This window comes from Bos mutus, chromosome 1 (genome assembly GCF_027580195.1).
Source record: "Bos mutus isolate GX-2022 chromosome 1, NWIPB_WYAK_1.1, whole genome shotgun sequence".
Taxonomy (NCBI): domain Eukaryota; kingdom Metazoa; phylum Chordata; class Mammalia; order Artiodactyla; family Bovidae; genus Bos; species Bos mutus.
In genome coordinates, this window is record NC_091617.1 from 137,428,497 (window position 1) to 137,454,127 (window position 25,631).

Consider the following 25,631-nt stretch of genomic DNA (forward strand, 5'->3'; position numbering starts at 1 on the left):
ACATCAGGCACCATCATTCCGGAGTCACTCCCCACCTGGGAAATGTCAGCTGGTGAGGCTTGATACCACCCCACGGGAGTGTTTTGACAATGAGATGAAACAAAATGATCTGAAGAGACATCAAGCAACTAGAAGCTGTGTTTCTTAAGAATGCACAGCACTGCTCATGATAGTAATATTGTCAGGATCCCTCCTACTTCTATGATCTCTCTTAAATAGCAAAGCTATTTTCCCTGCAGAAGTGACAGCTTGATGATCCTGACATTTCACCAGGAGAGATTCTTCTCTCACTTCTTCCAAAGTTTCCCTTTATTCATTCCAGTTGCTGGATGAATGACCTTGATTATAAAACAAAAACCTGCATTTGCACTTCCTGCAGAACAACCTACCACACGGGTGATGAGCTGATGCAGGCACCGCAGGGTTGGATATTTTGGCAAACGAGCTCTCCCTTAAGTTCCTGGGACACTGCTTAGTCAGGAATCCTCACAGACGCTGTCCTTGGTGCTCAGCATGTTTAGAATTCTTCTCACCTCATCTCCTTCAACCTCTCTCTTTCTCTCACTTGCCCACAGAATACTCAGGGTGTCCTTGACAGACAACCCTCTCTGCCCAGATTACTGCAAAGGTACAGCTTCATGGCCCACAATCTCTTTCTCCTCCAGGACACTGTGAGAGCAGTTCCACTTACTGAGAAGCTTAGCTGACCGACATCTTTGTGGACACCTTTCCTTGAGTATCTCCCGTGATGATACTGGACCTCAGGGTTGTCGATACAATGGGCCAAGAATCTTTGAAGCAGGTTGGTCTCTGCCTTCACTTATCCCAACACCCAGAGGTGGAGTTGTAGTGCCCAAATTTCCTTTCCAGGAAAGACGTGTTACCCAGCTGGTGGGAGTGGGGGACACAGACAGATTGCAGCCGCCATCCCTGCAGAAGCGGCCTCAGTGGCAGAGCCACAATGCCCAGAGTTATGCCCTTCCTATGTGCCCCTGATATGAAACAACTCATCACGGTTGAGGTAGAAAGCCTGATCATTTTGTCTTGCACAGACAACCTGAGTTCTGACCCCCACAAGGGTTCAAGTAAGGCTTGTCAGGCCTGCATCACTTTGCAGCTTCTCCTCCGCCTTATCCTGCTTTCCTTCCTTCCTGTCCACAGAGGCCCATCCAGAATAATGTCCTCCCACCCAGCTCCATGTCAGAGGCTTCTTCCCAAAGAACCCGTGACATGTGGGGATAGAGGCTGATGGACAGGGCGCATGCAGGTGGTTGTCTTGAAGCCCTCAACACAGTGAGTATTTGATGAGTGATAATAAAAATGACAATGTAACCTCCCCCAGCCCCACCACCATCCCCAGCTCTCTCAGAGAACTGTTTCTATAGGAACAGGGCAGAAGTCAGCAGCTAAGGAAGTTGTTGCCAACCCTGCAGCAGCAGCTGAGTCCCAGCCAAACCCCAGGAGGAGGCTGGAAAAGAAAGCAGACAGGCGGAAGGGAAGAAGATGGCCCAAGAGAGAACCACCTCCAGATGTTTCCAGTAGGAAGGTAGCCGGGGCACATAAGGATGAGTGCGTGAGCTGCCTTAGGCAACTGCGGTCTGGGTCCTGACTCTATGATGTTTGATCAGTTACAAAACTTCTGTGACTCAGTTTCCTTACCTGTACAAAAAAAAAAAAATCTGCATTTTAGGGCTTTAGCAAAGCCTAAATGCGATGATCTATATGAAAGTATGTTGCTGTCAGTACATGTATGCTGCCTCCCTGGCCCCCAGGGTCCTCACCCCACTGCTTTGCACAGGGTGGTTTCTCAATAAATAAATAGCACCCCACTGCCTCTATCAAAATTAATTAGTTGGAAAAAAAGTGGGCCAGCTTGGAGAGGAAACCTGCTACTCACAGGGGAGATGATAAATACCAGAAGATAGGAAATAAACTTTCTATTTTTATTACATAGTTATTTCACACAACAAATATTCAACAGAATTGCATGGAAGATTAAAAACAACAGGAGTTCAGGGGTTTGCAAATGGCCATTTTCTTTTGAATACATCAGAAGAGGCCTCTAAGAATAGTACATTTCAACTTAAAAAAAAATAAATAAAAGAGGGAGTGTCTATTTTAGGATTGAGGCAGAGCAATTAAATGTGCCATCAGGGTAAGAGGTTTATGGAGGCCAGACCCTAACTTTTTCAGCTGTGCTTACCTTGAGGAGACAGTAGCCAGCGTTTGGGAGTTTCATTATTCTGGGGTGCTTACATGGAGAATCAGCTTTAGAAAAAAAATCTGTTTTTCTGTAACAGAAGATTGAGCTGGCTTTCAAACTGACTCAAATGTTTAAGGTAAGTACATCAGAACTCCCCTCTTCTTTCAACAGAAAAGAATCACAGAGGTCACCCATGGTCATTGTGGATAAATTAGAAAACACGGAAGGGAAAAGTCCCTCAGAGAACCATTAGTATCACTATGGTATTTCTTGTGTGTGTGTGTGTGTATGTATCAACTATAGTTTATTTCTTAACACCTCTCATGCCAATGAATATGTAACTACATCATCATTTTTAATAAACTGAGAAGAACTTCTTTATTCTTCTATAATAGAAGACATATTAGCCCTTACTGCTAGGCATTTATTTTGATTCCAATTTTTACTATTATAAACCACACTGCCCTGAGAATCTTTGTATATATTTCTCTTTACACACAACTCTGATTATTCCTTTAAGATAAATCCCTAGATACAGACTTGCTGGGTCAAAAAATATTTTAATCTTTCAGGTTAGTTTAACCTAGATGTTGAAAGCCAAACTTATTCTAGGTTGTAATTAACACTGTTTTCAAGAGGGTCACAAATACATTAAAGATGCAATGTGAGGCACCTTTAGTAAAAACTTCATTCAATTTATGAAAATCTAAAAATCGAATATAAGCATTTTCTTTATAAAGCCTTAGCTGGAAGTGAGAGCCCAGTGGTTCTCAAAGTCTCTGAACCAGCAGTATCAGTATCATGTGGGAAAATGTTAGAGATGCAGATTTCTGGGGCCCACACACGCCTATTGAATCAGAATCTCTAGGGGTTGTACCCAGCGATCAGGTTCTCATGCGGAGTTCATCACTTCCTGCCTGGAGTTCTTGTTATTTGGTCTAGAGATAACGATAAACCCAGAAGTTCCCTGAAAACATGAAGTGTGTCAGATACTGCTCTGTGAGCCCTATGATGGTTTATGTCAGAAAATACTTGATAAATGTGTCATCATTTGTAATGCAGGCTTACATTTCCAACTTTTCACATAAATAGACTAACAGAACTTTTAAATGAACTGGGTAAGAAATCCTCTACCCTGAAAAATGGGTGGACAGTCTTCTGTCAGTGACACAGCTTTATTGACCCAACCAGAGTGGCCTCAAAAAGCAACTGGTCTGGTGCATAATCACTGCTGATACAATAGCTTGACACTGCCCCCTTGAGAATGAGCTGCGACTAAAGTTCAAATGGCCAGGGTGACTTGTCATTCACTGGGCCTCTAACACCCACCTCTCTCTGGAAGGCACTTCGATGGCCATCTGTGCCGCCTGCACACACACCCAGGAGCATCACTGATACTCTTCTGGGGCCAAGACGGATGACAAGAAACCGTGTCCCTTTCACCCTTTCTAAGCTGATGGTGTGGAATTCAAGTCTCAGCTGGAGACTCAGCTGAGCAGATTCAGGACCAAGTTTTCTGCTTCTGCAGGTAGGCATTTCATGGAGTCTATCTCCAGCTGGCACTGCTATTGGCATCTATTCAGGAGAGCACGCTGGACAGCTTCTTACCTTTCCATACAGCATCAATCCTGACAACTGCTGCCGAAGCAAACAGCTTCTTCTGCAGTCAGCAGCACAGAAAAGAACTGAAGAATACCCCGCCTCCCCCCGTTGCTGATCACCTACTCCTGTGAAAGACAAAAAAGGGGCTGTATCCACAGGACACTGCCCAGGCCATCTCTCCTCCACATACCTAGGCACTTTTAAGGTCTAGCCTTATCGTTACTGCAGTACACAGTCATTATTATTCTAGACTTCACATTTCCCCTTCCTGTGTATGAGAATCCTCTTCTTCATGAGACAGAGTCCAGCACCCACAAAAGCAGCTATAGATGCCAGAAGGTCACTTCCCAGCCTCCGCGCCATCAGGAAGCAGGCACATGGCCAGCCTCTGAGGTGCTCCCCAGACTTACTATCAGAAGTTGCACGGAGGAGGAGTGCAGCTTGAGGAAGCCATGCAGACAGGGGTGGGGCTCCAGCCAGGGGCAGCCTGGCCCCCACGCTCCACGACCATCATTTGTAGCCTTGAGGATGCTCAAGCTGCCCTAAGGAGCCACAGGTGGAGGGGAGCTGAGGCCCCAGGCAACTTGCAGTGCAATTGAGTGAGTGAGTGAGTTGCCAAGAGGTGTCCTCCAGCTCCAGTCAAGTCTTCCCATGATCGCTGTCCTAAGGACATCTGACTACAACCTCAAGGAAGACCCTGAACCAGCACTCCACAGCCAAGCAGCCCCTGGATTCATGACTCACAGAAACCACGAGAGGTACAGAGGACTATTGCTGTTTTCTGCCAGTGTGTTTCTGAGTAGTTGTTAATGCAGCCACAGTTTAAGCATCAAGTTTTTACAGAGGGTCAGGATAAGAAACTAATATATGAAGAATGTTTATGTTTCCTGTTTGCTGTAGAAATATGTTGCTAAGTTTTTGTAAAGACCTTAATAGACATCTACATTTTGTAGATGTCCTTTGGAGATGGATAAAAAATCTTAATTTTTTTTAAATTAAAAAAGAATTGAAAAAATTCATGTGAGAAAATGCATGTCAGAGGATAGGAATATTTGAAAAAATATGAAAATTAAAAGATGAATGTCTTCTCAGACTTTAAAACATTCCATAAAGGCAGTGTAATGAGAACACTCTAGTACTGACAGAAGATTAAGAAGCTAGGTCAGTAGGCCAAAAACAGAGGCAGAAATAAATAATATCCAGGAGTTGGAATACAAAAAATAGTTTAAGTGGAAAAAGTAGATTTTATTGGTGTAAAAACCTCAAGTGTGTAAAATAAGACAATAGCAATTCTAGAATGAAATTTAGGAGGCTATATAGAAAACACTCTTAAAAAACAGTGGAGGAGGAATGAATTAGGAATTTGTGATGAACGCATACACACTACTATATATAAAATAGATAACCAACAAGGACCTACTGAATAGCACAGAGAACTATACTCAATATAGCCTACAAGAAAAGAATTTGAAATCCAAATCACTGTTCTGTGCACCTGAGATTAACATAACATTGTAAATCAGCTATACTTCAGTAAAAAAAGGAGGGAGTACATAAAAATACTGAATCACTATGTTGTACACCTGAAAAACTTTTAGATTATACTTATACTGTTTTGGTCAATTGTACACCAACAATATTTGAAAAAATTAAGCTGAAAAACTTTAAAAAAAACAGAAAAGCTATTAATATATAAAAGTCAAGTAACCTTTGCCTACTTAAAAAACAAAAAATTTCCCCACCAAAAATCCAAAAGAGACAATAAACAGAATTAATAGACATAAAACAGACTAGGGAAATTTTGCTACACATATGATAGAAAAGGGGGTATTAATATTTTTATAATAATTCAGCTTAATACATTGAACACTAAGTCAAGTGCAACGGCAGTGACTATTTCCACACAAAAGAACATGGGATATTAAAGATCCTAATAAATACCTTTTACAAAGAAAAGACTTTGTTTAGGAAAAATAATAAAAAGTAGCTACCAAGACAGTTCATGCCATATTCACCAGTGTGATGATCTGAATTGCTCACCATTCTCAGTCAGCCTGTTCCTTCTGCCTGTTCCTAGATCTGTTTCTCCCTGTCCTGTCCTTTCTACCTGCAGGGCCTTCCTCTCCATCTTTTCATGGCCACATCTATCCTCACATCATGAACAGTCTCAGATGCTGCCTTCTCCTTGAAACATCCTTGGTGGCTCCATCCCCCAACTGAAAGCCATCCCCCCACTTTCTGAATCCTTATTCTCTTGTTACGTAGTTATTTAGGCCCTTGTCTTGGTTCTTCTCCGAAATCTTAAGCCTTTAATGGCAGGATCCAGGCCTAACACACCATTGCCATCTACTACATTCCTCTACAAAGTATATAAACTTTGATGAAATCCTAATGTGCAAGTAATAAAGGAATAAACGACTGCTGAGTTTCTTTCTTAGCTAGGTAAACTTGATTCCTGGAACTTTTTGTAGACAATAGGAAAATACAGAAAGTTCTTTGCTAAGAAGATGCTACTAAGAGTGATTAAAAGTACTGTTTTAGGAATGTATTTAAATTACAAAGCCTTTTTCTACCTCCTTCCCATCACCACACACCTGCCAAATGAATGTGCCTGGCATGGTAGCAGACATATAGCAGATTCTCTGTAAATCGCCACTAATTCTGAATCTATTTTAATCTTTCAAGTTTCAAAGAACTTCCAGAAACTATTAAATTTTTATCAGATATAAATCTATAAAGACAGAAGGGATAGTGGCAAGTTTTGCGCATGCACAGCAAAATGATCCAAGTGGTTTTTAATCCAAAATATCCCTCCTCTCCTCCGGATGCAGTGGTTTCAAAGTGTCAGTAACCAAAGATAAGACACTATGTTGAAATCACTCTAATTATTACATGAAATTCTTTTCTGTCAAGGTGAAAAGCACAATAGTGAAAGGTTAAATGGCTGTCAGTCATCCCTACATTTAACAGCTTAGAGTCTGAAGAGCTTAAGCAAAGGAAGTTTTGAGGGGATTCCAAAGCTCTGATGTCTTCTCTGGTCTCTATCAGTCATATTGTTTAGTGGAGATTAAACAGTAATTACCAACGTTCAATGGAAGAACTGAAGGGTAACAAATTTCAAAAAGCCAAACTGATCAGACATGTTAACACACTAAAGAAATCATAATGGACAGTGAGGTTTGGAAGCATCTCTTGGGTTCTAATGACTTCTGTGACAACATCCTGCTTGGAGGTACAAAACAAGCCTTTTTATAAATAGTTCACCCAACTTGTATCATTCTGCTGATGACTTCTCTATAGAAGTACAGCTAATTTCCCAGTCGTTAAAAGGGCTAAACTTCATTTGTTGCCTTGGTTCCTAATCTGGTTACTAAGAAACACAGAGACAGAATTTTCTTTTTAAAGGAAAACAGAGGTCATCTTTGGCCTTTACTGGCTAGTGATGGGCCTGAACAGTTACTATAGCAACACCATGTGTTGTCTGCGGAATGAGAGCCCATAATCAGTCCCCCATCTCAAGTCACTTCTTTCAAAACATCCTCCTTATTGTTTGTTAAAGCTGATTTTTTTCTGACCATGCTTAAGAACCAGTGGTACCCTAGTCCACACAATAAAGTTCAAGGTCCTTAACCCGGCACCAAGGTTCCCCGTGGGCTTGGTCCTGTGCATCCAGATTGCTGATCCCTTCCTCATACCTTACACTGAAGCAGCACCAGCCTTCTTGACAGTTCCATGGATACACCCAGTTGTTTCATATTTCTCAGCCCTCTACTGCTTGATCCTTTGTAGGGAACACTTCCTCTTTCTGACCACTTGGCTACTCTACTTACCTTTCCATTCATTCATCGAATGACTCTTGAAAATTACTGTGTGCCAGGCTATGTGCCAGACTCTGAAAACACTGGTGTGAATAAGATCTTGTCCTGGTCCTCATGGACCCAGGCAATCATAAGCTTTCGCCTCCTCTGTAGAGCTTTGCTCCAGCTGCATATCCAGAGTGGACCCCTCCTAACCACCTCCCTTGTTCCCAGTATGTGTTATCCTCCTCACAATGCCCTGTAATTACCTGCTCCCTGACTAGACTGGGAGCTCATCAAGGGAGGGACCTTGTTTTCTCCATCACTCTGTGATACCTGGCTAATCATATGTGTGTTATAAACATAATAGGGAAGAAAGGAGGGGTGGGGAGATAGGTAGCACATTTCAACCATCAAAGCTGCATGTTTTGAAGCATCTGCCTTCAGTGAAATGGCTGTTGCCTGCGTCTCTGGCTGTCCCCCAGACACCCCAGGCATTTCTGGCCTTTCCTATTCCCTTAAAAGGTGTTTTGTTCTCCTTTCCTCACCTAATTCTATCTAGGATCCCTTAGCATTCTGTTCATGACTGGCCTTGCCTTCTTGTACTCCATGGGGAACTTTGAGGGGAATTTAGGGCTTCAGAAATGGAAGTGCCTCCATTTGGGAGGGTATGTCCTCTATGCATAAAAGAAGCACCAAGGGGGTGACACGGTTACCAAGCTTTGTGCTGGTCTATCCAGGACCACACTTGGTGGCTGGGACCATGTTGCAAATAGGTTTCAACATCTGAATCTTCATACAGTGCCCCGAACCCACCTAAATGTCTGACACAGATGCTGAGGATGACGAACAAATACAATATTGGTTCCAACAAAGCTCAGTAACTCTTGTATACAGTGCCAGATAGCCCAGCGGACACTGACATAACTATAAAAAGAATAAAATTCCTAGAAGAAGCTATTTTCATTTTGGCTTATAATCAAGTTCTCTATAATTTTAAGAAATATATATATATAAAAAGAAATATATATATTTTTAGTTTTAGTAGCATTTTGTTTGAATTATAAATTAGGGTGGATGTGCAGGATAAGAATCTCAGGGCTTAAGGGCATTTAATCCATGGCTCTCAAAGTATGGTCTGGATCCAGAATATCAGCATCACCTGGGAACTTGTTAGAAACAAATTCTAAGGCACACAGTGCACCTGCATCTTCCAAGGCCTTTAAGTGATTCAGATGCTTGTTTAAGTGTGAGAACTACCAGTTTAAAGGCTGTAACCTGACCTTGATATGTTCAGGAGACTCAGATACTGAACCTGAAATTCAAAAAGCCACCTTCTAATTGGGGATCCCTTGAAGTTCCACAATGTTTTCTTATCCACCCTCTCCACTCTCCAGGGACATAGGAAGGGGAGGCATCCCTGCCCCTGTTTCACATGGAAATCAAACAGTCTGGGGTAAACAGCTGCCAGCAGCATCTTCAGGGCAACACTTACAACATACTTGGTCCAAAGAACCAGAAGGATATTTGCATCTGTTGTCCCTTCTCTCTTGTCCAGGGTTGGCAGAAGCTCTTGAAAATGTTTGTGGAAGATAATTAAGACCTGGCATGCTCAATGGGCAACTGGATATTGCCATTGCACAGGCTGATGCTGCCTGTGAGTAAAGTGTGTCGATCATCAGTTCAGTTCAGTCGCTCAGTCGTGTCCGACTTTGTGACCCCATGGACTGCAGTGCGCCAGGCCTCCCTGTCCATCACAAACTCCTGGAGCTTGCTCTAACTGATGTCCATTGAGTCAGTGATGCCATCCAACCATCTCATCCTCTGTCGTCCCCTTCTCCTCTGGCCTTCAATGTTTCCAACATCAAGGTATTTTCCAATGAGTTAGTTCTTTTCATCAGGTGGCCAAAGTATTGGAGCTTCAGCTTCAGCATCAGTCCTTCCAATGAATATTCAGGACTGATTTCCTTTAGGATTGACTGGTTTGATCTCCTTGCAGTCCAAGGGACTCTCAAGAGTCTTCTCCAACACCACAGTTCAAAAGTATCAATTCTTTAGCACTCAGCTTTCTTTATGATCCAACTCTCACGTCCATACATGACTACTGGAAAAACCATAGCTTTGACTAGATGGACCTTTGTCAGCAAAGTAATGTCTCTGCTTTTTAATGTGCTGTCTAGGTTGGTCATAATTTTTCTTCCAAGGAGCAAGTGTCTTTTAATTTCATGGCTGTAGTCACCATCTGCAGTGATTTTTGGAGCCCAAGAAAAAGTTTCTCACTGTTTCCATTGTTTTCCCAACTATTTGCAATGAAGTGATGGGACCAGATGCCATGATCTTCATTTTTTGAATGTTGAGTTTTAAGCCAGCTTTTTCACTCTTCTCTTTCACTTTAATCAAGAGGCTCTTCAGTTTCTCTTTACTTTCTGCCATAAAGGATAGTGTCATCTGCATATCTGAGGTTATTGATATTTCTCCCATAAGTCTTGATCCCAACTTATGCTTCATCCAGTCTGGCATTTCGCATGATGTACTCTGCATATAAGTTAAATAAGCAGGATGACAATATACAGCCTTGACATACTTCTTTCCCGATTTGGAACCAGTCCATTGTTTCAAGTCTGGTTCTAACTGTTGCTTACTGACCTGCATACTGATTTCTCAAGAGGCATGTCAGGTGGTCTGATATTCCCATCTCTTGAAGAATTTTCCACAGTTTGCTGTGATTCACACAAAGACTTTGGCATAGTCAACAAAGCAGAAGTAGATGTTTTCTGGAACTCTCTTGCTTTTTCTATGATCCAACGGATGTTGGCAACTTAATCTCTGGTTCCTCTGCCTTTTCTAAATCCAGCTTGAATGTCTGGAAGTTCTTAGTTGATGTACTGTTGAAGCCTGGCTTGGAGAACTTTGAGCATTACTTTGCTAGTGTGTGAGATGAGTGCACTTGTGCGGTAGTTTGAAAACTATAGAACTACCGCCCAGTTGCATTCAGTGTCAGTCATGGAGGGTTCCTGTTTAAGTGTCAGGGCTTATACTCTGACATACCGAAGCTTCTATTGCCCCTTGGATCCTGTTAACATTCAGACATATATCAAAAACCATGATGGTTAATAAGCTCTAACTGTGACTGTGGTTGACAAATCTCCCAAAGTGCAGTTAGAGCAAAGCAACTACTGCCTACCTGAGCAATCTCATGCCCAGTGAGACCACATGAGGGCATGTCTTCATGGCTCCTGTGTAATGGCAAAGAAGCTCCTGGAATCCAGAAAGCCATCATACTCTCATCTGCAATGAGCACTTCCCCAGACAGGTGTTTCTGAGGCTTGCTGCCCCTCATATCCGTGTCTGGCAGGCCATTCCTCCCTGTCCGCCTTCCTACACACACTTAGGAGTTTAGCTTTCACCTTTCCCTGTTCCTAAATCACTCACCACTCACCCATCTGCTTTCTGTCTTCTCAAAGTCACTAACAGCCCTCATCTGCTCCCACCTCTTCTCTGGTTCCCTTTGTTTCTGAAGGTTTACATCAGATTTATTCCATCGTTGTCACTTTGGTGGCACTCCTGGCAGAGATGAATGTGTATTTTTATTCCAAGTCCTAATGCTCACTTATAAAATCATACGGTCTTGAAGGAAATTTAGATATCATCTATCCAATCCAGCATTTTATTTTTTTGCAGTGGAATCTTTTTTTAAGGCACAATCTTATGTTGAAATCTAATTTATAAAACAGATAAGAGTGAAACTATTTTGGTTGAAGCTGGGAAAGGAGCAGAGTCTGCATCTAATTTCTCTTAAAATATTTAAAAATATTTGTTAAGGGCCTCTTTTGTACCAAGGTCTATGTTAGACAGGGCTTCTGTCCCTGTACTTCTCAGGGTCCCCCCTCCTTGCTAGCTTCTGCAGATCCCCAAGGAACCCAATGTGAAAATTAATGAGCTAGTCTAACTGAGGTCCACAGAGACAGACAGCGCTTCGCCAAAGGACAGCCTACCTGGTCTGCTAATTTGAAACTTGGGATAAATGCACCTCATAGTGTTACTGTTGGACAACTAAACCGGTCACAGGATGATGACCAGGAGAAAAATCCAGGGAGCTGTGTTATGAGTGAGGCTTCTCACATACAGATGTGGAAGAAGCTAGAAAAAGACTATAAATTGTGCATACACGCCTAACAAAATATTGGTGAATGCTGGCATGCATGAAAACTTCATTTATTCCTGTGATTCCCTTTGAAGGGACTGCTTTTGGTTAAAAAATTTAAAATAAAAATTCACCATCAAATTTCAAAGAAAAAAGATCTCACCCCTTTTCACCCAGGACCTATAAAAATTATCCCTTGGCATCCCTGAGGAACTGAGCCCTCGTGAATACCAAAACCTGGGGCCCCTCAAGCCCCTGCACACAAAGGCTGGTACGGTGAATACAGGCGGCCCTCAGGGCTGAAGGTGCTTCCATCCAGGGCAGGTTCCATCTGGGGAAGCGAAACCTGCAGATGACAGACTGTATCCTCTGATATTCTATTTCTGTCAGGTGACAATTATCATCAGTGCTGGAAGTGATCCCAGTTGGGTTTGTTGGGTTAAAAAAGGAAGAAAATAAGAAATAGGGTTTTATCTTTGAAGCACAGCAATCCCATTCATCAAGACCAACAATGCTAAAGAAATTTTAGCTCTGTTTTTCAGACCAAATCTCTTCCAGTAACTGGCTGATCTTCAGAATGATGATATTTTCAGCTTGAATGAATGTAGTGTTTCTACAGGACCAGTGAGGTAGAAAGATTCCTCTCCCAGAAAACCTGTAAAACCTATTATTGCATCCTCCTAGACCACCACTGAATCACAGCGGACCACTGAATTTAACGATTTCATCCTTGGACACCCAGGGTCACTGAACAAGGATAAACAATTCTTCTTTGCATTTCCTGGCCCGTGGGTCAGACATTCAACCTCTGTTGGCCTGTCTCATCTGTCAAATGAGGAGGTTAGACTAAAATATCTAAGCTTTCTACTTGTTGGGTATTCCAGTAGATTCAGTAGGTATGAGTATATTTTGGAATCTGAAGAGGCTTACTCACCTAGAGTGGTGCAGCCCAGCACGTGCTCCAAACACCTGGCCAGAGCTTCAGTATCACTGTCCTGCCAAAACAAGAGAGATTTATTTCTCTGAGTGGTAAATGTGGAAAAGTGTTCTCACTACATGTAGCAAGAGAAAACACATGAAAATCTAGTTGGAAACTTATTGTATGATTACATTTTTTGAAAAGAAAACTCTATATGTGTACTCACATCTTCTCCCTCATGGCAATCTATATAATGGTGTCTATTGTCTATCTCTCTGATAGGAAGAACATACACTAAAAACGTTAACAGCAGTGTGACTGTAAGGTGCGGTTAAGGGGATATATTTATTTTCTCCTTTGGGTGCTTCTGTCTTTTGTAAATTTTTATAATAAATATTATTTATTTAAACAATAAAAATGGTAAATACTTTAGAATGAAGAGAAAAAGGTTTCATTCATCTATACTAAATACCACAGGAATCAGGTGAACATTGTTTTCTAGACAGCATCTCTACCATTCTTCTTTGGAAATCCGTGGTCTTCAAGGAGCCATAAGTCTAAGAATTGTACTTCTTATTTAACTCTCAATAAGAGTCAAGCACCCCCATGAGGATTTTGAGGGGGAGAATCCCAGAGCTGCACTTGATAACAAATACCATCTTTAATGCAAAATAAACATTTAAGGCTGGAAATATCCAAAGCAGCATCATAATGATCAGGGGAATGTAAGATCTTAATTATTTTCAGGTTTGTTATATTGAGAGAAATTAATAATTTCTGGCTCACCTACTCTATTTCAAAACAAGCTACACATTTCATACTGTAGTAATTGTGGATTTTAGAAAAATGCACTGTAGTATAATTTTCCAAGCAAGAGTACGGAAATGGGTAGCCATTTCCTTCTCCAGGGGATCTTTCCAACCCTGGGATCAAACCCAGGTCTCCTGCATTGCGGGCAGACGCTTTACCATCTAGGCCACCAGGGAAGCCCTGTAGTATAATAGATTACCCTAAAACATTATGTAAATATTGGTTTTCATTTTATAACATGTGGTGGGGTTGGGCAGCCACTTTTTATGCATGTGGTAAAACCCTGCATTGCTTCATTTTCCCAAATGAAAGAAGAGTGATGAAGAAGCTATCCGTGGTGAGTGTTGGTCAGCAAGGCCAAACACCCCAGTGTGCAGCCCAGGAACAGGGAGGCAGGTATCAGGCACAGAAACAGAAGTAAGAAAAACAGGTCCCTCCCTTCTTCTATACTCTTGCGGTCTCCAAACTTAACAGGGGCAGTCTTGAGACAGGAACTTGGCAGAGACATCCTCTGCAGGAAGCAAAGCAAAGCACACATCTGCATATGCAAGTAATGATGCCAACCAGATGAGCTGGATCCAGCCTGGCTGCTCCACTGACCATGCTGGTCGAGGCCAAGTAGCTTGACTTCCCAGGTTGTAGTTCCTGCATCTGTGATTATAGTTGTTTTTTAGGTGCTAAGTTGTGTCTGAGTCTTTGTGACCCCACTGACTGCAGTATGCCAAGCTTCCATCTCCTTCACCATCTCACGGAATTTGCTCCAACTCATGTCTATTGAGTCGGTGATATTATCTAACCATCATCCTCTGCCTCTCCTTTCTCCTTTTGCCCTCAAACTTTCCCAGCACGAGGGTCTTTTCTAATGAGTCAGCTCTTTGCATCAGGTGGCCAAAAGTATTGGAGCTTCAGCTTCAGCACCAGTCCTTCCAATGAATATTCAGGGTTGATTTCTTTTAGGATTGACTAGTTTGATCTCCTTGCTGTCCCAGGGATTCTCAAGAGTCTTCTCAAACACCACAGTTCAAAAGCATCAATTCTTCAGCACTCAGCCTTCTTTATGATTCAACTCTCACTGGAAAAACTACAGCTTTGACTCTACAGATCTTTGTTGGCAAAGTGATGTCTCTGCTTTTTAATATGCTGTCTACATTTGTCATAGCTTTCCTTCCAAGAAGCAAGCATCTTTGAATTTCATGGTTGCAGTCAACATCCACAGTGATTTGGGGGCCCAAGAAAATAAAATCTGCCATTGTTTCCACTTTTCCGCCATCCATTTGCCATGAAGTGATGGGACTGGATGCCGTGATCTTAGTTTTTTGGATGTTGAGTTTTAAGCCAGGCTTTTCACTCTCCTCTCTCGCCCTCATCAAGAAGCTTTTTAGTTCCTCTTCACTTTCTGCCATTAGAGTGGCATGTATGAGGGTACTGATATTTCTCTGGGCAATCTTGCAGCTTGTGCTATTAGAGGCTAAATCAGATGATGGTTAAGCAGCCTTCCAGCTCTTAAACCCTATTTTCCTGTGCGTCTGAGCCATATGCACAGAAAAGCATGGTAGATTGCTTTCAAAGTGGCTGAAACCACCCTCCCATCCCCGTGCTTCTATGCCAGTCCTCACATCAAGAGGGGGCGATCTTCTGTCACCCCTGCGGCTGGGCCTGTAGCTTGCTTTTGGGCCACAGAAAGATGCAGAAGTAATGCTATGACTTCTACAACGAGGCTTCATGAGGCATGTAGCTTCGGTTTTGTACTCTTGGCGGCCACCAATCACATAAAGAAGTCCAGGTTGTTTTCCTGGAAAGATCCCCTGGTGAGAGCCCTTGGAACATGAAAAGCCACAGGAGGAAATCAGAGACCCCCTCAGCCAACAGCCAGCACCACCATTGGCCGTGGGAGTGAGGCCACTGTGGACCCCCCAAGACAAGTTCTCAGCTATGTGCAGCCTCAGGAGGGACTCAGCATCACGTGGAGCAGAAGAGCTGTCACATGCAGCCCTGGAAACACAGAGTCATTAGAAAGAAGAAATCATATTTTAAGCCACTAAGTTTCAGGGCATTTTGTTGTACAGTGAAAGATAAGTGAAGTAGGACTTTGAGGTCACTGACCAAACACTGTATTTTCTACATTTATATCCCAGCACCAGCACAGACCCTGGCATATGACAAACACTAAGTCTCATCTGTTTGGGTCACCTCAACTTCTGTGATTTGCAAGGAAGGAAAATAGAAGAATGGCCTGAACTCTGGGTTCTCCCCTACTCAAAGTATTTCATTCCTGGGGACATGGAGGAATGGAGGTTTTTCAAAAGCATGCTGCGTCTTAATCCAGTGGCCTGGTCAAGTTAACCCCTCCAAGCCTCAGTTTCCTTAATTAAAGTGATGAGAATTACAGTTTCCATCTCAGGGCTCTTATAAGACACATGAAGTAACACAAAGCCTTTACTATAGTATATGGCTCACTGAAAATACACAGTCAAAAAGAGAGTTCAGTAGAAGAGGACAGGATGGACACAGGACAGAGACACTCACTGTGGTGGCCACACAGCATGAAAAGTCTTAGGAAGCACCTGAGTTGAACCAATGCAACAGAAACAGCAAGAACCAGAGACAGGACAGGAAGCACCCAAATGACTGGACACATCAATCTCATCTTCCCAACACAGTAGTTAGAAGCACTGCTCATGGGGGTGGGGAGGGCAGAAAGAAATAACTCTAAAACTATAGATGGATGAACAAATACTAACTTTAATTAAGGTATTAATATCTGCCATTGTTGTACCAGCTTAATTAAACTCTAATTAAATTAATTAATTTAAACTCTACCAGGTTTTCTATTTTTCTCCCCATTTAACAGTTGAGAAAATTGAGGCACAAACCTGGTTCCATAATAGCACCAAGTTCCTGCAACTCGTTAGACATGCAACAGGCAGTATTTCCAGGGCCTGACCTCCTAGCCACTCCATTACATGTGCACAGAGTAGAAACTGGAGTTCTTAACCCAGAGCAGCTCATGATGTTGTTGGAGAAACTAGGGTATTGACTCAAGAGAAGACCTAAGAACAATTCCTGGGGATATATACACATATATACATACACACACATATACAGAGAAGGCAATGGCACCCCACTCCAGTACTCTTGCCTGGAAAATCCCATGGATGGAGGAGCCTTGTGGGCTGCAGTCCATGGGGTCGCTAGGAGTCGGACACGACTGAGTGACTTCACTTTCACTTTTCACTTTCATGCATTGGAGAAGGAAATGGCAACCCACTCCAGTGTTCCTGCCTGGAGAATCCCAGGGATGGGGAGCCTGGTGGGCTGCTGTCTCTGGGGTTGCACAGAGTTGGACACGACTGAAGCGACTTAGCAGCAGCAGCATACACATATATAAATAAAATAGGGTGTAGCCTGGAAATGAGATGCAGCTAAAGAGGGGGAGGTGGGAGGGGTGGGCTCTTCATTAGCAGCCTCTGACTCCAGATGGAAAGAGCAGTTTAAGCAGAACAACAATGCTCATCTAAATATGGCCTCAACCCGAGGGGCGTGCTATCTCATAGTGGAGTAAGCAAATCCAGCCATGATCCCTGTGGGCACTTGGGACTTTGGCTGACTTCCCTTCCTGCCTTTGGAGACTGCAACACCAGAGGTCATGGGCAATGACCAAGCTGAACCTTCATTCTCAACAAGGGACGCATCATTTTCTATCTCTAGGCTGCAGAACAGGGTATTACAGTTTAAGGTGACAATTACCTATTGAAAACTTTGTAAAATTTTGAAATATTTTCAGACTTACAGAAAACTTGCAAAAACAGTGTGAAAACTCCCACTTACCTTTTTCCCTGATGTCACTGCTATACTAAATTTATGTTATCATTCCATCTATCCACATACATCAAAGTTTCTCAACCAGGCACTACTCATATTTGAGCTGGACAATTCTGGCTAGTGCACTGAGAGATGTTTAGTTTTAGCAACATCCCTCCCCTTGAGCACCAGATGCCAGTAAGACACTCCCATCAGCCCTTCCTTTGATTCTGAAATTGGAAAACCAAAAATGTCCCTGGACACTGCCAAATGCCTAAAGGGGCAAATCTCCCCTGGTTGAGACAAACCAACCTATGTCCATCTCTATCTCCACATACATATTTTCTCTACTGGTCAAATCTGGAAAAGGCTAAGGATCAACATAAACAATACTAATGGTTATAAATGGCTTCCCTGGTGGCTCATATGGTAAAGAATCTGCCTGCAATGCAGGAGACCTGGGTTCAATTCCTGGGTCAGAAAGAGCCTCTGGTGAAAGGAATGGCAACCCACTCCAGTACTCTTGCCTGGAGAATCCCATGGACAGAGAAGCCTGGCAGGCTACAGTCCATGGCATTGCAAAGAGTTGGACACGACTGAGCAACTAACACTTACACCTTTTAACATTTGAATGAAATTTTGTCTATTTTGACAAAGAGACAATTTATAACAAAGATCAGGTTATACATTTTTCATATAGTAGTTTAGGAAAGGCGTTAAAGAGCTTGTTTTACTGTGGTATGATTTAATGTGGCAATCAGCTCGTTCCTAGTGTTCTGGAAATTATCATTTAATGAACACAAATGATTTCAATAGAAATACACTCACCCCATGAGAAAAAGGGGGAAATGGAAATGAACTCCATGTTTCTTGGGTCTGTACCGTGTTTGTGCTCAGCAAGAATTGCAGTCATGAAAAAGACCTTTTGGGAATATATCATGGCTGGTGCAATGCAGGAATTATGCTGCTGATTGGAACTTCTGCATCTTCTCCTTGCTTCACAGTTTAAATTGATCCCTGCCTGAGCTCAGTGGCCTGTGGAGCACTCATGTCTCCCTAGGAGCCACATCATGGTGTCACCAGCCAAGTGCTAGGAATCTCATTTTCAAATGCTGTTGAAAAAACCTAATTGCTCCTTGCGGACGAACGGGTCCTTAGATATTTTTCAAGTCTCCTTCCCTCCTAACCATCAACCTCTCTAATGAGATCATGCCTTAGAGGCTTGAGGAACATCTTTTAAGATTCAGCTCTGAAAAACTGTCCCACTGCCGGGGTCCAGCCCCGGTGGATCCAGGGAATTCGAAGCGGGGACGGCGTTGGCGAAGATCAGGAAACAACTGCTTAATTAAACGTTTATTAAGGATACAAAGAGTGGTGAAATAAGGATAGCTCAGTAGGAAAATTCAGTGAAGAAAAGAGGCTGAATAAAGTTCCAAAGCAGAGAATTTACATCACCTACAAAGGCCGCAAGGCGTCCTCCCATTCTCCCGAAGGAGAGGAGACACTAAGGCCTCCCCGGTCAGATTTTAGAAGCCCAGGCAAAATTAGTAGGCTTGACGAGCTTCCCCGCCTCAGAGGAAAAGTTCAGCCAGAAGGTGAAAGAAAGAACGACATGGGGAGACCAAATTTCGGTGAACAAAAGGGCGTACTTTATTTTCCAAAGTAGTTTTATATCTTAAGTTGTGCATAGAGGATAATGGGGGAAGCGGTAGAGTCATGCAAGGACAGCAGTTCCTGGTCCTAATCGAAGCCAGGCTTTCAAACTTATCATATGCAAAAGTTCAGGTGATTTACATCATCTTCTGGCCAGGAGGCCTGTTAACATTTTAAGAAACTTATTTTTCTCTAAAGGTGATTATTCTAAAGTCAGGCACCAGCCTCCAAAAAGCATTGGATAAAGTTGCATTCCTATAGGGCAAAGGTGAGGTGGGCTCAATCAAGAAAAGAATTAACTCAAGGGTCAAGGTTACAAACGTTGAGGCTACTACTTACATTTCTATACACCCATTATATCAATCAATTCACTGCCAAGGACACAGTAGGTAAGGAGTATGGAGACTTAGCAGCAAACATTGGCCCAACAAGTGAAAAACCCTTCACCAATACAATTTTTTTTTTTTTTTATTTTATTTTTAAACTTTACAAATTGTATTAGTTTTGCCAAATATCAAAATGAATCCACCACAGGTATACATGTGTTCCCCATCCCGAACCCTCCTCCCTCCTCCCTCCCCATACCATCCCTCTGGGATGCGCTAGCCCCAGTGCACTAGCCCCAGGCATCCAGTATCGTGCATCGAACCTGGACTGGCAACTCGTTTCATACATGATATTATACATGTTTCAATGCCATTCTCCCAAATCTTCCCACCCTCTCCTTCTGCAACAGAGTCCATAAGACTGTTCTATACATCAGTGTCTCTTTTGCTGTCTCGTACACAGGGTTATTGTTAGCATCTTTCTAAATTCCATATATTTCTAATCAATCTTTTAACTACTCAAAGGAATCTGTGTTTAGACAGTTTAGAACATCTCCTGCCTCTCACAGTTGGGAGGCTCTGAACAATCACATGTGGCCGGAAAAACCTATTCAGGCAGGCTAGAGGACTTCCAAAGGAGTTTGAAGGTTGAAACACTGTCACACCCAGGAATTATTAACTGGAGCTGTAAGCTAACTCTTTTTTTAGAGAGAGGTAGTAGGGGACAGCCCCCCATAAAGTCAGAGGTGTAGGTGAGAGCACAAAGCAGAAAGTAGGCAGACTCTGGTTTTGGGGGTAGATGCTCGAGAATTTCCAGGGAGACTCCAGAGGCTTGATCCCGCCTTTGCGTATGCCAAGCCCCCTTCCTCATGACCTTTGCCAGGGGCGGAGCTCACTCCCTGCATCCCACAGATTCAAGTTCAGTCAAACACCCAGATTTGTTTCAGAAACAGTAATTTGGTTAATAAATTAGAAATTTCTTCTAAGCAGATAAATTTATTAAAAAAAAAAAAAGAAGTAAAAGTGTGTTAGTCATGTCCAACTCTTGTGACCCCATGGACTCTAGCCCACCAGGCTTCTCTGTCCATGGAATTCTCCAGACAAGAATACTGGAGTGGGTAGCCATTCCCTTCTCCAGGGGATCTTCCCAACCAAAGGATCAAACCCAGGTCTCCTGCATTGCAGGCAGATTTTTTACCAGCTGAGCCTCTAGGGAGATACCCTCTAAGTGGAAAGGGTAGTTATAATATATTCTCTAATAATCCATATTTATTTTTAATCTGGAAAAATAGAAAATTATTAAAAGAAAATAAACACCCCAAATTCCATAATGTAAACATACACATCCACAAAAATATATGCACGGTCTTTTCCAGGTAGATTTATTAGCTGTTTGAGATCATACTACATATGTATGGTATCCATAGAATACACAGACACACATACACCTTTGTTTGGATTTTCATCCTATGTTATTAAAAATTCTTCAGAAACATAATTTTAATAGCTCCACACTCCTGCTCTAAAGCCACATGAATTTATTTCTCTGTGCCCTGTTATTGTAATCTAGGTTGCTTTCATTTTTTTCATAAATAATATTGCAATGTCTATCTTGGCCCCATGTTTGCTGTTATTGCTTTAGGTTACTGTTCAGAAATGAAATTACCCAGTCAAAGAGTGTGAACGTTAGGAAACCCCCTCTTTCTCTGCTCTGGCCCTTTTCTTCACATTCCAGCCATTCCAAGCAGTTTATTTTCTCCACAATCAGTTTTAATGTCTTCATACTTTTTTCAACTTCCTTCCTATTAAAATGTCCTTTCCTTCAAGAAAAGATATGATAGATTCATTAATACAAAGATGATTGATAAGGTCTATAAATTATCTCAAGATACTTGAGATAAATAAATTATCTTGAGATAATTTATAGGCCTTATCAATCATCTTTGTATTGAATTCAGCAGAGGAATTCATTTCTAATAGCAGGCATACCAGAGGAGGAAATCAGGTGATATTGTCACAGAGCTGGAAAAATCACAGTTTCCCATTTAATTATCAGCCAGTTCTGTCTGACTAAATAATCCAGAGTATCTCCTCACTTTAGAGCTTTCACTTGAGTTGTGGTAATTTAGTTCACACACACGTGAACGTATATACTCACACAAAGCCATTTCATTATTCAGCTTTGTTCAATTCAGGTGATGTGTATTAAATGCCAATTATGTTCTGATGTGTACAAAGTTGAGGGAGACAGATATGGCCTCAACCCACCATTTCAGACAGGTAATCCATTCCACACCCCAGGGGTATTCCTGCCAGTACCCTGGTGACTCACTGCTCTTTCAGCAGTACATTCCCCCATCAAATCCTTTGATCAGTGTTCTCCATGCTGGTTGGATTACACAAGCCAAGTTGAGAAACACATTAAAATCAAACAAATAAAAATCCAACAACTACCAGAGCTCAAGACCCCGTATGGCCTCCTTACTTTTCTCTCTGCCTCCTCTGTGGTGTTGCTTTAGTCCATTTCCTTCACAATAGCCATGACTTTGTCACTATGTACAGAATAAAATCCCATCACAGCTGGCCACACCCTGTTTAACTCAGCTCTTGCTCATTTCTCCAATATCATCTCTTTCCACTTCTCTGACTAACAGTGTTCCAGCCATGTAAGGTCTTTCCCACTTTGAGGCCTTCTCATTGGCTGACAGTGCTCTTGTCTCACATATGACATGACTGTCCTTCTCATCCCTCAGATCTCAACTGTAGGTCACCTGCTCAGAGATCCCCCTATTTGAATTGAGTTTGTTTCTGCCACCACTTCAGTTGACATATCACAGTGCCTGTTTCAATTAAAGCTTTGTTTGTTAGTATTTGCTCCATGAGGGCAGGGACCATGCCTGTTGAGTCATTATTAGCTCAAGGCTGGCAACCAATAAACCCTTTGTGAATATGCTGATGAAAGAAAAGCAAATGTCAAGGCAACGTAGTCAAATAAAATATTCCTCTGTTTCTACCTCACCAGCAGATTTTACCTAAATTCATAGCTTCTCAACCCTGTCAAAACTCTGGACACATTTCTCCCACTGAATTCTTTCAGAGGTGTTTATTTGCAAAGCTTCATTCCAGGCCAGCGGACTGCGTATCTTCTGCTTCCATCTGCCTTTTCTTCTTGGCTCCCAGCTGTTCTATGATAAGGCTATTTTCTGTCTGCCTCTGAGGTAACCCCAGAGACAGACATGACTTCACAGGCTCCCCACAAACTAGAACTTCCTTTGGTGAAATCCCTGTCATGAGCCTTTTGGGAAAATTTCTGTTGCAGCCTCCCAAATGACCCCAGATGAAGAACATCACCTTTCAGATGATGGCCCCTCTGTAGGTTGAAGCCATTGCTACAAGCTTTTGCCCCCTATGGCCACCATGGGGTGTACACCCTCAGGCACTGGGGGGACACACAGCTTTCAAGAGGCGAAAGCCACATGTGGGATACATGAACAGCAGGCTGCTTTCTCAGCACAATTCAGGCTTGTGCTCGCTGGTCTCCCAGGCTTTCCTGGCTTCGTGGCTTGTCCTCTCTGAAGCAGGTTCACTAATCCTCCCAGTTTCACATTCTAGCAGAATGTTATTTTTTTCTACATATTCTGTGATCCTATAGATTCCTATAGACCCAGGAACTTGACCCCTTATTATCTGAATCACAGATTTATGCACCTTGCCACAACTATATATGTATGTAAACTATATAAACATATATAGTTTACATATATAGTTTCTAGGATTCTGCTTCCTAGAAAACATAAAAATCTCGTAAAGCAATCCAGGAAGGTTTCCTCTGAGCAATATTTTTTTGGAATCTGATACCTGGACAGGCAAAATAGACCAAATTCTTAAAAATATTCTCATCTGGATGATCTTAACAGATCAGATCAGATCAGTCGCTCTGTCGTGTCCGACTCTTTGCAACCCCATGAATCGCAGCACTCCAGGCCTCCCTGTCCATCACCAACTCCAGGAGTTCACCCAGACTCACGTCCATCGAACCAGTGATGCCATCCAGCCATCTCATCCTCTGTCGTCCCCTTCTCCTCCTGCCCCCAATACCTCCCAGCATCAGAGTCTTTTCCAATGAGTCAACTCTTTGCATGAGGTGGCCAAAGTACTGGAGTTTCAGCTTTAGCATCATTCCTTCCAAAGAAATCCCAGGGCTGATCTCCTTCAAAATGGACTGGTTGGATCTCTTTGCAGTCCAAGGGACTCTCAAGAGTCTTCTCCAACACCACAGTTCAAAAGCATCAATTCTATGGCGCTCAGCCTTCTTCACAGTCTAACTCTCATATCCATACATGACCACCGGGAAAACCATAGCCTTGACTAGACGAACCTTTGTTGGCAAAGTAATGTCTCTGCTTTTCAATATGCTGTCTAGCTTGGTCATAACTTTCCTTCCAAGGAGTAAGCGTCTTTTAATTTCATGGCTGCAGTCACCATCTGCAGTGATTTTGGAGCCCAGAAAAATAAAGTCTGACACTGTTTCCACTGTTTCCCCATCTATTTTCCATGAAGTGATGGGACCGGATGCCATGATCTTCGTTTTCTGAATGTTGAGCTTTAAGCCAACTTTCTCACTCTCCACTTTCACTTTCATCAAGAGGCTTTTGAGTTCCTCTTCACTTTCTGCCATAAGGGTGGTGTCATCTGCATATCTGAGGTTATTGATATTTCTCCCGGCAATCTGGATTCCAGCTTGTGTTTCTTCCAGTTCAGCGTTTCTCATGATGTACTCTGCATATAAGTTAAATAAACAGGGTGACAATATACAGCCTTGACGTACTCCTTTCCCTATTTGGAACCAGTCTGTTGGTCCATGTCCAGTTCTAACTGTTGCTTCCTGACCTGCATACAAATTTCTCAAGAGGCAGATCAGGTGGTCTTGTATTCCCATCTCTTTCAGAATTTTCCACAGTTCATTGTGATCCACATAGCCAAAGGCTTTGGCATAGTCAATAAATCAGAAACAGATGTTTTTCTGGAACTCTCTTGCTTTTTCCATGATCCAGCAGATGTTGGCAATTTGATCTCTGGTTCCTCTGCCTTTTCTAAAACCAGCTTGAACATCAGGAAGTTCACGGTTCACATATTGCTGAAGCCTGACTTGGAGAATTTTGAGCATTACTTTACTAGCATGTGAGATGAGTGCAATTGTACGGTAGTTTGAGCATTGTTTGGCATTGCCTTTCTTTGGGATTGGAATGAAAACTGACCTTTTCCAGTTCTGTGGCCACTGCTGAGTTTTCCAAATTGGCTGGCATATTGAGTGCAGCACTTTCACAGCATCATCTTTCAGAATAGTAAAAATATAGTTACAAGGTTTATACTAAACTAGAGCTTCTGCTGCTGGTGCTGCAAAGTCGCTTCAGTCGTGTCTGACTCTGTGCGACCCCATAGACGGCAGCCCACGAGGCTCCCCCATCCCTGGGATTCTCCAGGCAAGAATAGTGGAGCTACAGAGCACCTTACATTTTTATCTTTAGTTCTTAGAGGCAACCCCAAATACTGAAGTTTGTATAGAGCCACATCTGCAAAGCTCAAACTGTAAACAAGGCCCCTCCCAGCTCCTGAAACACGGGATGCCTCTGTCGCTGCTCTGGGGACAGCTGGACATGACCGTCAGGGTGTCCACATTCCACGTGCTCCCTCCACATCATCAAGGCCTCCTAACTGCACTGCGGCTTGTCAGTGTCAGGTTTGTGGCAAGCCAGCATCCGCGGTTGCTTTAGGGTTTCACAGACACGCATGGGAATTCATTACAGAACTGCTCTTCAGATATTCTGGGTTACAGATGGAAATGCAAAGAGTGGAGAGAAGAAAACAGGACTGACAGAGTGGTGCCACGAAGCCCATGGGGACCATGCGCAGCGGGGTTTAAGGAGCTGGTTAGGAGGGCGCTCCCATACCGCCTTGTTCCCAGTTCCAGCAGCCGGGCTGCCCCCGCCACTCCCCTCCCTCCCAACAGCTCACAAGCTTTGTCTCTTCACACGTCACAGCCCAAGAGTCCATGGGAAAAAGTCCTGTCATTGGAAGAGGTTTCCTGGAGCAGAAAGAGAAAGAATGTTCGTGTTCCAAAAGGGCCTCGAGGCACACACTCCCTCATTGCAGCTTCCTGTTTCTGACTCCAGTTCTAGCTCTCTTCCTATATAAACCCCACAGAGGAAGTGGGAACTTGGCCCTGTGTTTTGAACATAATTTTAAATCATCAGATGCTCCATTTTCACACATCCAAAGCTGGATCCCCAGCATTTCCTCATCGTCTCCTTTGCCAGCTTCTCCAGTAAGTGCTGTCCTCACCCAGAATGTCTAGTGGATACAGGGTGCTTGCTGG

General features: G+C 42.8%; 1 protein-coding gene across 12 annotated transcripts in view; it reads right to left on the bottom strand.

Moving 5' to 3' along the window:
* The window catches only part of NEK11 (NIMA related kinase 11), a 278,743-nt gene that overhangs the window by 61,008 nt on the left and 192,104 nt on the right, over positions 1-25,631 (bottom strand). For all 12 annotated transcript variants that reach the window (XM_070376305.1, XM_070376287.1, XM_070376269.1 and 9 more), the window contains one exon: positions 12,681-12,741. In XM_070376305.1, coding sequence (XP_070232406.1) covers positions 12,681-12,741 — 61 coding nt within the window. The remainder of the gene's footprint in view (positions 1-12,680; positions 12,742-25,631) is intronic.